The sequence below is a fragment of the Berghia stephanieae genome, chromosome 7 (assembly GCF_034508935.2).
Source record: "Berghia stephanieae isolate SIO BIC M18660-M18661 chromosome 7, UCSD_Bste_1.3, whole genome shotgun sequence".
NCBI lineage: Eukaryota > Metazoa > Mollusca > Gastropoda > Nudibranchia > Aeolidiidae > Berghia > Berghia stephanieae.
The window spans coordinates 15,592,504-15,607,503 of NC_088366.1; the positions used below are offsets into that span (position 1 = coordinate 15,592,504).

General features: G+C 37.4%; 1 protein-coding gene across 9 annotated transcripts in view; it reads right to left on the reverse strand.

The window, feature by feature from the left end:
• Positions 1-15,000, reverse strand: part of LOC144976782 (kinesin-like protein KIF28) — a 102,482-nt gene that overhangs the window by 83,951 nt on the left and 3,531 nt on the right. For all 9 annotated transcript variants that reach the window (XM_078921211.1, XM_078921212.1, XM_078921214.1 and 6 more), the window contains exon 3: positions 14,605-14,681. In XM_078921211.1, the coding sequence (XP_078777337.1) occupies positions 14,605-14,681 (77 nt within the window). The remainder of the gene's footprint in view (positions 1-14,604; positions 14,682-15,000) is intronic.

Sequence of the window (15,000 nt, forward strand, 5' to 3'; positions counted from 1 at the left end):
AGAGTTAAAGCTCATATTTTGGGGTTTCATTTTTATGCAATTAGGAAGATATATCTTATAAACGGTTCAACTATACCTACTCATATTCGATATAGAGTGCTTGGAAATGAGTTGTGTTAACATTTTGAGACTGTCCGCATGGTTAGCTCGTACAAGAGGTGCTTTGTAGTTCCATTTCATATCATGAAACAAGTGGTATTCTCTCTCCACACAGAACCTAATTCTTTAGTGAAAATGCGCTATATAATTGTGTAACTTTAAGAATTACAGAGCTAAACGTATTACGCAATTACAACTATCGCATTTATATCGTGCAATATCCACTAAAAACATGCTCAACGCTCTTTACATGGGTTCCTTGGCAACAGCAACACTTAAACATGTAAGACGATTCATGACGTCTGTTAGGCGATATTACATTTTGTTTTCGACAGAGACAAAGCTGTTAACACATTTTAGCCCTGAGTATGATGAAAGAACGTGAGTAAAAAGCCTTTTAATGGACTCAATACCCCTATCAGAGCGGAACTCGAACCTTGAACTTTCCGATCCGAAGGCGAGTGTCATACCACAAGACCACATAGCCGCAATTAAGAGTATAAATAACGCTGGAGTGATATATGTTTACTCTTTTGAGTGCGTCATGATATGAATTTTATTTATACCATTACTTTTGAAATAAATACACGAAGAAAAGGAATATAGTATATAACAGTACAGTTATGAATCTTGGGTCATTAATCGTATAGAAGGTGAATAAGCTTGATATCTAAAACGTTACAGAATTATTGATTACCGCTAATGTCTCGTCTTTGATACATTCGACATGCGAATCGATTCGAGGCTATCACTCGTTCAGTTCTTCTGTATTTCTTAAAGGATATTGGTAACATGGGATAATTAATCCAGCGTTTTTTATTTTATTTTATAGAATACAACGGCCTCTCGGTTTATGAAACATAAAGAAGGCTCTCCGCTTCCATAGAAAGTGGCTCTAGGCGATTCCATGTAGGTTGTTAAACGTGGTTGAGTCTATCCTTCAGCCAGAGCCATTATATTAGGCCCATGGAGCCGGAGTTTATCCCGGTTTCTTTTGTGTGAAAAGGACATGAGTAATTGCTTGCTATCCTTTTGATAGGACGCTAGTCTATCGTATAGTATGTTCCGACATAGACCCATTTCAGCTACCCAATCACTTTGGGTGGACAGTGGGGGAGGGGGGGGGGGGGTCAGAAAAAAAATCTCTACTGCACTTGGGATCGATCTCGGTCCCTTTTATTGTGGAAGCGAGTGCTCTACCAACTCAGCTATCGGGACCCCCAAGTGGTACAGAATTCAATACAAAACCATTATAGAATCTGTTAATGAAACAAAACAAAAGCTCTCAGTTTCCATTGAAAGAGGCTCTGGGTGGAAAAACGTGGTACAGTCCGTCGTTGTACAGTTTATCCCGGTTTCTATTGCGTGAAACGGAAATTAGCAATTGCTTGCTATCCTTTCGATTGGACGCTAGTCTATCGCAAAGTACTTTCCGCCAGATCTAACAGACCCAACTCAGCTACCCAATCACTGTTGGGTGAACAGTTGGGGGGAGAGGTCAGAAAAAAATCTCGACTGCACCCGGGATCGATCTCGGTCCCCTTGCGTGTGAAGCGAGTGCTCTACCAACTGAGCTTTTAGTAATGCATTTTCTTACAGCAAGAATTGACCTCTCTTCGGCTTTGAAATATTACACATTGAGCCAGTGACCATTGATATAGTATGGGAGCAGCCATTTGTCCATTGAATTAGGCTCCTGGTTTACATCCATCTTGACATTATACCGTTTTGACGCAATTGGTTACAATCGACGTGCACTTATTTGCAGGTCTGATAGCCCAATTCCTTATGGGCTCATTGTTGTAATGGAAATCTTTAAAGATGACGCAAAATAATATAGTCCATGACAACAATGTTAAACTAGGCCCATAAGTGGGTTCGGATGTCAGACCTGCATATATGTACACGTCGGTTACAATCGTTAGTGGTGGAATTGGATTCCTTATTACACTTGTAGGTGACAGTTTTTCTCAGTTCATCATGGGGCTCTTTTCATAAAATGGATGGTGTGTCTTTTTTTAAATTTTTTTTTTTAATAATTGTGTATATTATTAATAAATTCCCTTTATTCATCCCTAAGGGGAAATTTTTCTTTAGGGTCAATTCCAAGGGAAGACTGGAATAACCCAGTCGTCAGCCGCAATGCAGCGCCGCAAAGTGAGCTAAGGCTAGGTGACATGCTCAAGGCCACACAACGCGGCAGGTAGTCGAACTCGGTACCTTTCGGGTACGAAGCAAAGACCATACCGCTGAGCCACGCTGAATCAAAAGTTAACAGTGAAACGTGTATTTATCAAAATAGCATCGTAATTTTGCATATATGGTGTAAATACCTACACGCTAATGGGAATGTCTTTGTTTGAAAACTGTAACAAACTTTTTACCCTTCGACAAGATGAAACAACCAACAAACATACTGAGACATAAGAAAATTGACTGTGTTGTCTTCGATCAACCGGCAAAAAACGCCATCTTTTATTCACTCACTGTTTTCATTCTATCTTTCTTGGACAAAGGGTAAAAGGTTTGTTACAGTTTTCGAACAGTATTTATTAATCCCCTTTATGATTTGTCAAGGAAATCGAAAGAGAATAAGAAGAAGACAAAGAGAATGATCTTCGTATAATGTCTCGTGTTTAAAACTTTTGATAAGTTGTGGGTCATCTATAAGAACCATGGGGCCTTAGTTCATCACGTATTTTATAGCTTAAAATGGATAAAAACAATTGCTTGCTACCCTTTGCATAGGACGATAGATAGTCTATTGCACAATACTTTCCGCCATGTCTAATAGACCAAGATACCCAATCACCGCTGGAAGGACAGGGGGTCAGAAAAGAAAAATACCGACTTCACCCGGGACTGATCTCGGCCCCTCTGCGTGTGAATCGAATGTTCTACCACCTGAGCTAATTGAACCATTCATCTTAACAACGTCACTACCACATCATCTCATTCATCTGTGGTGTTTCATTCATCCTGTTTGTTGATAAAGGGGAAACCCGAAACGTCCATTTCATCTGTTTTCGTAATTTAAATTGAAGCTTACATTCAATTTCACATTGTTATTTATTTCTTCGAGTTTCGAGAAGCAACATTTCCAGGCCAAAAATGAAAGAGAATGTCATTGATCGACAGCGCTGTTATATAATATTAATGAATGAGACATTTTGTTCTACATAAAAAAAACTAGTGGGAAAATATTCGTTTGTATGTCAATCCTGTATCATAAATTATTAATTGAAACGCTCTGCTGGAGAATGGGTGAGTCGTTAATAACATTTGACTGGTACTGGTGATGACGTCATCGAATCCAAGAATTATTCTGAGCTATGGATACTGATTGAGAAATTTGTTTTCTTTGTTTCATGACCTAGAGAAAGGATGCAAATGTTTATAGCAGTTCTAACTTAGGTATGATGTACATAGACGTCTATCTATATAATAAATCTGGTGTGCAAAATAAAAAAAGAAAATGAAAAACTAAGCAAAACAAAAAATAACGAAACAACAACAACATAACCCCCCCCCCCCCCACCAAGGAAAAAAACAAGAACGATAATAAGCCAATGAATAAAAAAAAAAAAACATAACAAAAAACGCACCCCCCTCCAAATAAAAAAAATCAACAAAAAAACAAACAAACAATCAACAGCATCAAAAAGCAAACAAAGACCACCCCCCCCCCCAATCACACACACAAAAGAAAAAAAAACCCAAAACAATTTAAGGTAAACTTTAGTTCATTAGACACAGACACTCATTCTGGCAACATTTCAGGATTTCCCCTCTTTTCAACAATACGAATGTACCTAAAATCTACTGGGTGTGAGGAAACGAAAGGTGGTTGGTAGGATAAATAAACAAATCAAATCAATAATTTATTTGAACAATCAACCTAGCAACAACGTTCCGATATCCTATATTCGTCAGCCCATTTGATCAAATTCATCGTTGTTGAATGTACTGGACATAATCGACAACTCAAAATGCCACAAACACTGTTTGTCTCTGTCAAATAAATAGATATTTACATTAAACATATTCTTTGTTCCTCCACACAAATGAAATTGAATAGTTTGATTTCCAATGCATGAAAAGAAGCGATTGAAACACAGTTCAGTGATATCAAAATCGGCTATGCGGTCTAGTGGTATATATGACACTCGCTTTCGGATCCGAAGGTTCTGCGTTCGAGCCTCGCTCGGCGCATAGTTGAGTCCACGGAAAAAGGCTCTTTACTCACATTCTCTCACCGTGCTCAGGTGTAAAATGAGTACCTGACCGTTAACAGCGCCGTTGTCGGTAAAAATTGTAATATCGCTTAACAGAAATCATGTCTCGTTCATCTAGCCTCTCCATTTGGAATAAATTACCTTTTGAGATTAGAAACTCAGAATCCCTGGAGGCATTCAATAGCAGGCTAAAGACATATTACTTTAGAAAACATTTTTTTTGCTTGATTCTAAATGTATCTTTATGTTGATGGCGTTTTAAATATTGAATAATATGTCTATATCTAATAGCTGTAGTCATTGTTTAATAAATGATAATATATATTTTACTTTTGGAAAGCGCCTAGAGCTCATATTGCATGAGATGTTGGCGCTAAATAAGTGTGCAGAATTATTATTATCATTATTATTATTATTATTATTATTATTATTATTATTATTATTATTATTATTATTATTATTATTATTATTACTCATCGCAAGCTCTGATTTAGATTCAGCGACCGATATCCTTATTGAGTCAATTAGACCCCCCCCCCCCCCCTCACTGTGCGCTGCTTTGAACTAGAATCATTTTATTTAAGAGTCGATAGCTCTAACGAGCCAGTTATTGAGACCCCGAGAAGGTTTAATACACTCTATAGAAATAGTTTACTTTTAGTTTAATGTAACAAGGAAGCGGGGGAAATCACATATTATATTATTATGAATAAGAGATAAGCTTGTGGTTCTTTTGATTATTATCAATTTCAATGATCTAAATGCGAATGTATGGAACTTTAAAGGTAAAGAAATATTGATTGTTGTTCCTATCTCGTCTCCTAAATCAATCAATATTCGACATGCATGACGGGAAATGTTTACATTCCTGTCACAATATTATCTTTTAACCAGTGAACTGCCGTGCTCTAGGGGTTAAAAAATTTGGTCAGAAAACTCATTCTTCAAATGTCGATCTATTAAGTAGTCCCAGGTTTGAGAGGTTTTTTTCTCACAAGATAAGCGTCATTTTAATCTGTCGATATTTAAAGGACGAATTTTCTGACTAAATTTTTTTAAAATGTGGTTGAAGGACGAGTTTTCTGCTCAAAAAGTCTTGAAATGTGTGTGTGTGTGTGTGTGTGTGTGTGTGCTGTATGTATGTATGTGTGTGTGCGTGTGTGTGTGTGTGTGTGTAGGGGGGGGGAGGTTAGAGTAAGACAGTTTTCCATGTTATAAAGAATGAGGATTTCACACCACACAACACATTACATCCAGTGATATTTGTATGGTCCCATATGACATTATTTAACCAATAAACAACCGTAATCTGGATAGTCACGTAATTCAGAGTTTGGCCAGAAAACCCACCTTTCAAATATCGATCGATTTACACGACCCTCATCTTGTCAAAAACTCTCAAACCTGTGACTTGAAGGAAGACTTCTCGAAGTCCCAGGTTTGAGAGGTTTTTTTTTGTTGTTGCCAAGATGAGGGTCATTTAAATGAATCGGTATTATTTGAAGGACGAGAATTCTGGCCAAACTTTTAAATAAGTGCCTTTCCAGAGTACAGCAGTTAATTGGTTAAATAATGTCTTATGGAATCATACTATAAAGATCACTAGATGTAATGTGTTGTGTGGTGTGAAATCCTCATTCTTTATAACATGGACAACTGTCTAACTCTAACCCCCTCCCCCCCCCCTTACACACACACACACACACACACACATACAACACACTCACATTTCAAGACTTTTTGGGCAGAAAACTCGTCCTTCAAACACATTTTTAAAAAATTTTGTCAGAAAACTCGTCCTTCAAATATCGATAGATTAAAATGACGCTTATCTTGCGAAAAATTCCCAAACCTGGGACTATCTTAATTGATCGACATTTGAAGAATGACTTTTCTCATCAAATGTTTTAAAAGGAGTTTGGCCGAATAAGGTTTCAGCCAATGTTGTGTGATACGGGCTGTTAATTTTAAAGTGTTTCTAGGATTTGGCTTGTAAAATGTCAAAAACGGTACCTATTTCTATTACATCGGTTGGATTTAGATGTTGAAAATTGAATTTACAGCCAGAAATATAGTGAAAATATGTTTTTAGAAATGTTTAAATCTTTTTTGTGTGCTTTTTTTGTTTTGCTTGCTTTTGTTTTCGGTAATAAAATTGTTTTTATTCCTCATAATATGTACCGAACTATGACCACGCATAAAAATGCATTGTTTTATTAATCTAACACTTTTCAATATAAATCTTTTAACCAACGTGTACTATAATGCAGGTTTCATTACCCAAATTGTTACGGCCTCTTTGTTGTAGTAGAAATACTATCAAACCAACGCAAAAAATATTATCCATTACAACAATGTTAAATTAGGCCCATAATTGCATTCCGCAATAAAACATGCTAATATTATATTCACGTCGCTTATGGCCCCATCCTTCCTCCGAAGCTTATTTTTGAGAGGATTAAAAATTTATGTGATCTAAACTGAGCCTTTGAGCGGGACATGACGCCTATTGCGATATTATACATTTTTCGGACAGAGACAACGCTGTTAACAGCCGGGTACTCATTTTACACCTGAGTACGGTGAGAGAATGTGACTAAAGAGCTTTTTCCAAGGACTCAACTATGCGCCCAGCGAGGCTCGAACCCAGGGCCTTCCACTCCGAAAGCGAGTGCTATACCACAAGACCACATAGCCACAATGACCTATTTCTATGAACGTTGTGATATATTCGAGTACAACATACAAACGATAGGAATTTTCTTATAAAAGTCAACTGTATGGACTGACAACAGTCAAGAGGGTGGACAAACATAGACGGGTTGGTACCCCGTCCTCACCATTCCACGAACACGCACGGGATCAAAGGAAAGATTTACAACAGCTTTACATAACAAACAACACGATTGTTCAAATATCATATATTATCACAAGATAGTCTGCTTGACTGTTATAGAACTTTGGGTGTTAGGAAAGTGACACATTAGGGCAGGGAACAGGAACTGGTGTAAGATGTGCGGCTATGTGGTCTTGTGGTATGACACTCGCTTTCGGATCGGAAGGTCCCTGGGTTCGAGCCTCGCTCGGCGCATAGTTGAGTCCATGGAAAATGCTCTTTACTCGCGGCATTCTATCGTGTACTCGGGTGTTAAAAAGTACCTGGCCGTGAACAGCGTTGTCTCTGTCGGAAAAAAAAATTGTTATATCTCCTAACAGGCGTCATGTCTCGTTCTACATGGTGTGTGTTGCTGTTGGTCAGTGAGCACGTTTAGTGGATATTGCTCTATATAAAAGCTATATTAAAAAAAAAAAATTAAGATTAAGATTTGAAAAAGTGTGTATGCAGCAGCGCCAGACTAAACAATTAAGAAAAATAAAAGGAAAAAAAATAACCCATTCCAAAAAATCAGCATGGTTCGATGGGTTTTCTTTCTTTCTTGTTTTGTATTTTCGTTTCTTGCTTTGCTTGACACTGATTTCATACACAACTTTTCATGTGTTAGTTTTTTAAAAGAAAAACAAAACAAAACAAAACAAACAAACCCCCCCCAAAAAAAAAAACAAAACAAAAAAAAAACAAAAAAAAATTGAGCTTTTATATAGCGCAATATCCACTAAACGTGCTCAAAGAGCTTTACAAGGGGTCAATAACCAACAGCAACACGTAACATGTAGGACGTGACATGGCACCTGTTAGGCGATATTACATATTTTTCGGACAGAGACAACGCTGTTAACGGCCAGGCACTCATTTTACACCTGAACAAGGTGAGCGAATGTCAGTAAAGAGCCTTATTCCAAGGACTCAACTATGCGCCGAGCAAGGGACGAACCCAGGACCTTCAGATCCGAAAGCAAGTGTCATACCACAAGACCACATAGCCGCACAAACAACAACAACAACAACAACAACAACAACAACAACAATAAAATGAAAATAAAATGACACAAGCCATCGTACCGCTTCGCTACCGACGTCATAACACTGGCAAGTGACAAAAACAATTCAATAATAACATAATGCTTCAAATCAAACCAAAATCTTTGGGAAACGTCACCGTTCTGAGGTGGTACTCAATACATATTAGAATCAATAGATCGTAGCTCGTACATAGCGTGATCGATCAATCTTTTCATAGTAATAATAATAATATACCGCAGTCAATATACACCGAGTATCAAAGCAGAGGGTAGCAGAGTACTGTAACAACAATCTTTTATTTATTACTCTCAATTGAACGTAAATCAGACTCTAATCAAAACAATAATCAACACAAAAGGAAAGGGTGGTTTCTACAATAAAACAAACATTTGTGTGGCTATGCGGTCTTATTGTGGTATGACACTCGCTTTCGGATCGGAAGGTCCTGGGTTCGAGCCTCGCTCGGCGAATCGTTGAGTCCTTTGGTAAAGGCTCTTTACTCACATTCTCTTCCCCCCCCCCCCCCCCCCCCCCCATATCTACTAAACGTTCAAAGTGCTAACCAACAACAACGCGTAACGAGATATGACGCCTGTCAGGCAATATCTTAATTTTATTCCCGACAGAGACAACGCTCTTTAAAGGACAGGGTAATCACTTCACACCTGAGTACTATGAGAGAATGTGAGGATGTCGTGGATAGCTCATACGGTAGAGTCACGATCTCCCCGACCAGGCGGAGTTGTCGTACCAGTAAAGTCGCGGGTTCGAGCGTCGCCATCGTTATGTTATAGCCTGACACTGAAATCCAAAAGAACTGGCAGTTTGACGTCATTATTTGGTTTTTGGACCGCCTAGTGAGTTGTCGTTAATAGTGCTCATGGAAACAAGTCATTTCATTGGTTGAACTATTGAATTCAACTCACGATTTGTTTTCTTTTGTGGCAAAAGACTGGCATTTTGGCGTCATTTTTTGGTCAATGTCAGGCCATAACTTTACGAAGGCCACGGTTCGAGCCCCCATCGCCACCGCAAAGTTTTTATTCTCTCTTGACTTCTGGCACTTTCCTACTCACTTCATTTCTTGTTATTATCAACATAAGTGCCTGCTCCACTCACTTGTCCGTGTCAAAACCTATCAAAGGGAAAGTAGTTATATCAATGACTGGCCTGACGATAAATGAACTCCAAAGCATTACTTTAGACGTAAATTTTGTTTACAGTTCATTAGAGACATCAGCCGCCGTCCTCAACGAGGGTGTTAATATAAAACATATATTGATATAAATAACAATATCGATAATCAATCATTCAATCAATCATTCATTCAACCACTCAATCAATCATTCAATCAATCAATCAATATATAATGGAAGAGGAGAACTATCGGACTCTGAGAAATCGCGTATTTAATATTTTGGCCAGAGAACTCATCCCTCGAAAAGAGATTGATTAAAATTACTCTCATTTGTTCAAAAACTCTCAAACCCGAGACTTCGCCAGATTTGAGAGTTTTTGCCAAGATGAGAGTCATTTTAATCGATATCTATTGAGGTGACGAGTTTTCTGGCCAAAATTTTAAATAAATGATTTTTCCCCCAGAGTACGACATTACCCAGAATTAAAACTCCAACAGTATTTATGCAATACTGCCGTGCCAATCTATAGATAGTGTGCGCTTGGCTAAGAATCTCACAACATTGCCATCCGGAAGTATAACGGACCAACACACAAAACGATGTGTAACCTTGAACGTTTATAGTCTGGTTAATACAGTTTCGTGAAAATTATCATAAGCGCGGATGACAACAAACAATAACAAAGAACCGAGTGACGTCAACTCCATTCTATCTATAGATATATATCTGACGAGCCATTCATTGCCTTTCGATAATATTTTGTTTTGATTACTTGATTAGTAACTACATCCATCATGTGTTCAAGGCAGTGGCGCATAACCTGCAGTATAAAATTTGTTCTTTTCTTTTGATATTACGAGATATGAATTATATTTCATGTTTCTCAATCTCATTAAAAATGTAGATACGTTGCTTTTTCTTTGGAAGGCAGAATATTTACTGGCTTGAAGTTTATGTGTGTACCAGATGGCCGGTAGTTCTTTCGGGTACTAAGCAAAAACCGTACCACTGAGCAACGCTGCCCCATAAAATGGACAATAAGTTGGTTTGAAAGTATTTCAATTACAACAACGAGCCCATAACAATTTGGGTTATCAGACCTGCAAATAAGTACACGTCGACTAAAACCCAAGAATAAAATGTCTTAATTCAGGAAGTTCCAATGTCAGAAATAATCAATTGATAATGAATCTGGCTAATCTAACTCCAAAACCCATATCCGCCTTCTTATACTGCCATACTACTCTGAGAAAAAATCCCATGTATCTAAAAATTTGGCCGGAAAACGGGTTCTTCAATTATCGATCGATTAAAATGACCCTCGTCGTGGCCAAAACTCACAAACCTGAGACTTCGCAATGCCTCAGGTTTGAGAGAGTCCCCCCCCCCCCCCCCCCCCCCCAAGGTGAGGGTCATTTTAATCGATCGATTTTTGAAAGACAATATTTCTGGTCAAAATTTTAAATAATATGTGTTTTTCAGAGCGCAATCAGAATAATTATTGTTCCGTCAACTCCAAAGCCTCTTATCGAGCTATTTTCCTGGAAAAACGATGGGCCCTTTGTACCTCTCTCTCTCTCTCTCTCTCTCTCTCTCTCTCTCTCTCTCTCTCTCTCCCTCTCTACCTCCCTCCCCATATCTCTCTCTTGCTTGCACGTTACTCTAGCTTTTTTCTTTCACTTATTTCTTTTCTTCTTCTTCTCCTTCTTTTTCACCATCATCATCATCATCATCATCATCATCATCATCATCATCATCATCATCATCATCATCATCATCATCATCATCATCATCATCTCTCTCTCTAATTAAGTGAGTGTGTGTGTGTGTAAGTGACCATGTGTGTTTGTGTGCGCACGCACAAATTAAGTAGCCCATGTCTAATTTATTTCTTTTATACATTAAAACCCCAAAAAGTGAGATTTTATATAGCGCAATATCCACTAAACTTGCTCAAAGCGCTTTACAAAGAGTCCCTGCCAACAGCAACACTTAACATGTAGGACACGACAAGATGCCTGTTAGGCGATATTCCAATTTTTTTTTCGGACAGAGACAATGCAATAAGTACGGTTAGAGAAATGTGAGTAAAGAGCCTTTTCCAAGAACTCAACTATGCGCCGAGTGAGGCTCGCCCGAACCCAGGACCTTCCGATCCGAAAGCGAGTGTCATACCACAAGACCACATAGCCGCCCATACCTTTTTTCTTCCAACTCTTATACGACATACAATACGTGGACCCATGGGCCATAAGGATTATGAATCAAAGACCAAAAAAAGAACATAAAATATCCATTAACCAATGTATTCAATGGTAAAAAAATAGCGGAATAATTGGAGCACAATGGAGAAAACAATTAACCAGTTAACGCCGTATTCTAACAAAGACACGTGATTGAACACGTGACCAGAAAACTTTTTCTTCAAATTAATATCGATCGATTTAAATGACCCTCATCTTGGCAAAAACTAAAACTGTCAAACACGGGAGCTAGCGAGGTCCCAGGTTTGGTAGTTTTAGCCAAGATGAACGTCATTTAAATCGACCGATAGTTAAAGGACGAGTTTTCTGGCCACATTTTTGGAATACGTGTCCTTCCAGAGTACAGCAGTTAACTGGTTAAAAACAACCATTTTCTCGGCTATGACCTCGATTTTAACCCACATGAATGAACTCGAAAACGTTCCCATTTCTGTTATCAAATCAATTCATCGATAAAATTGAGGTACATCAACAAAATACTTCTTTAAGTTTTGGCCAAAAAAAGTTTTTGGCCACTAAAATTATTCCGAATATTTGGAAAGTGTTGAATATGAAACTTCAAAGTAGTCTCAGATTTAACTCACTCAATCCTTGAGATTTTTGCTACTTTTCAAAATTTGATTTAAAAAAAAAAGAATTAAAAATGAGCATGTACACATATATTTTTATTCAACAAACATGAACATGTAAAAATTAAAAACATTAGCTTTGAAAATAGCCACTAATTTGTCTCAGAAAAAATATAATAAATAGGCATGGGTAACTCGGGTAAACAACGGATATAGTCGGTGTTAGGGTTGAGTGAGTTAAAACTATCTATTAATTTGACAACTTTGGGATCCTCATAAATCTTCTATAAAGATTTTTTTTCTGGCCAAAACACTTTAACACATTTTGGCTAAAAAGTTTAATTTCTTATATTGAGGCACTAAGATGACTCCTACTCGTCAAAAAGTCTTGGGTCTAAAACGCCTAAGAAATCTTGGATTTTAGCCTTATTTTGACAAATTAGGAGTCAATGTAATCTATCGGGATGGAATAAAATTTCCCTGGCCAAAAAATACGTCAAAATACAAGGCGACGACCACATAAAAAAAACCGCAAATCACGAGTTGTGTTCAGTTATACAACCAATGCGGTCAATTGTTTCCTTGAGCACTGCTAACGACAACTCACTAGGCGGTGCATTAACGTATAGATGACGTCACAATACAAGTCCTAGTGTTAGGCAAGTACGATGAGAGAATGTGAGTAAAGAGCCTTTTACTTTTACAGGGACTCAACTACATGCGGTTCAGAGCGGAACTCGAGCTATGGACTACTAGCCGCAAATAATAAGGGGAAAGGGATGGTAACACCCCAGAGTCCCTAAATATTATGGTCCATTTGATTTCATATTTTGGGCATCTACTCGTAGTTCACCCAGTTGATGTGGCGTATTATATAATATTGGGATTGTCTTTCGAGACTATTTCTACGAATAGTCAATTGGGTATTACTCGGATATTGTGGCCTTCGTATTTACACTCAGTGCCAATTATACACTTCATTCGTCCCAAGGATCAGCATGTGTCGCCATGTCATGTAAAGGTCACTGGTGGCTTCAGTAGTAAGCCTCTTACAAATCGTACGAATTGTACTTGGCTTCAAACACAGTCAATAAACTGACACGGGCGATTTGATGTAAATGTTTGTAGTTGTCTTAACATATTCTTCACATCCGGTATCATATTCGTTATGGATTTGGTAAAACTGACGTTTTATAATTTAAGAAAAACAAACATTGGAATGCCCCGACAAATCACTCAATTGACTGACATTCCGCAGACTAACTGATGTGTACCTACATGTGTGAGGGTCAACCCAATGTTACTTTTAGCAGAGTGTGCCAGAAATTGGCAGGCTACAATCCAACGATCAGTGAAATAATTATAGTAGCCTATATGTATCTTTATCACACATTGTGAATACCATTCTAAATCTGGCTGAGACAATGATGAGTCGCAGAAAAATACAGAGGCATCTCTCTCCTCAATCACAACTTGCAATCATCTACTTCTCTTCACCCATATATATATATATATATATATATATATATATATATATATATATATATATATATATATATTATATATATATATATATATTATTGTTTAAAATATTTACCACAATGTTTGAGACAGTCTACATTAATGTTTCAGGCTTAATTTGCCATCGTCAGGACTGAGTTGTTTTGTTGGTTGAACAGTCAACAAAACAACTCAGTCCTGATGATGGCAAATTAAGCCTGAAACATTAATGTAGACTGTCTCAAACATTGTGGTAAATATTTTAAACAATAATAATTCGCTCCATTACTGCATGTCGAGCATTTTTCGTACCATATTTGTATCAAACACGATTCAATATATATATATATATATATATATGATCCTATCATCTTTACTACTCATAAACTCTTAACTCTCTCCTTACCAACCATAGGAAAATCGTCACATTCGTAACGACGCAACCAACAATTTTGTCCTTCTGGTTTGTTTTGTACATCATAAAATTTAAAGATTTTTTTGTTTGCTTTACAAATTTGACATTGTGTTGTTGAGATCATTTTGCTGAAAAATAGCATGTATAAAATGTAGGATGTTTTTCTGTTTCAGTAAGAAAACTATATTTTTGTGTTTGGTGGGTGTGAAATTTTGGGGAAAACTCTGAAAATGACTGGTAAGGAGAGGGTTAACGGAATGAGGGATGACCCCCGTTGATAAGGCTGTGACCTGATCGACGCCGGTTGCATCCCCAATAATTGAGGCATTTTTCTTTTGCCCTTGGGCATGTTTATTAAAGACGTTGACATTCCTCACAGATCTTCAACGTGTGTGGGAGGGAGTTCCAAGTATGCACCTACGGTTCTGAAAATTATAGAGCGGGCATAATAATCTACTTACTGGGTGCTTGTGGATTGGTGATGATGGTCATGGAGTTTTGCATCTGAATGATACATTTTGATCCACGTTCGATTTCCCTGGGAAGAACATAGAGACGAAAAAACTTGATAAATAAATCAAATTTATGTGACAGATCGTTTGAAAAACGATATAAAGTCTGGGTAAATGAAACGCCAATAAATATATTTAAAGTTACAATCATCAGAAAATTAAAAATTTAGGTATTTTGCAGCTGTATTATTATGTGGGATTGAAACATTTGCCAAAAAGTAAATTTAAAGTAAAAAAGACCAGAATAGGGAAAGTAATTATTTAAAAAAAATGCAATTAAGCATTATTGATTCTCTTTAATGAAAAAAGCTTAACCTTAGCTCTTTTTTCAGTATTCACTTCAAC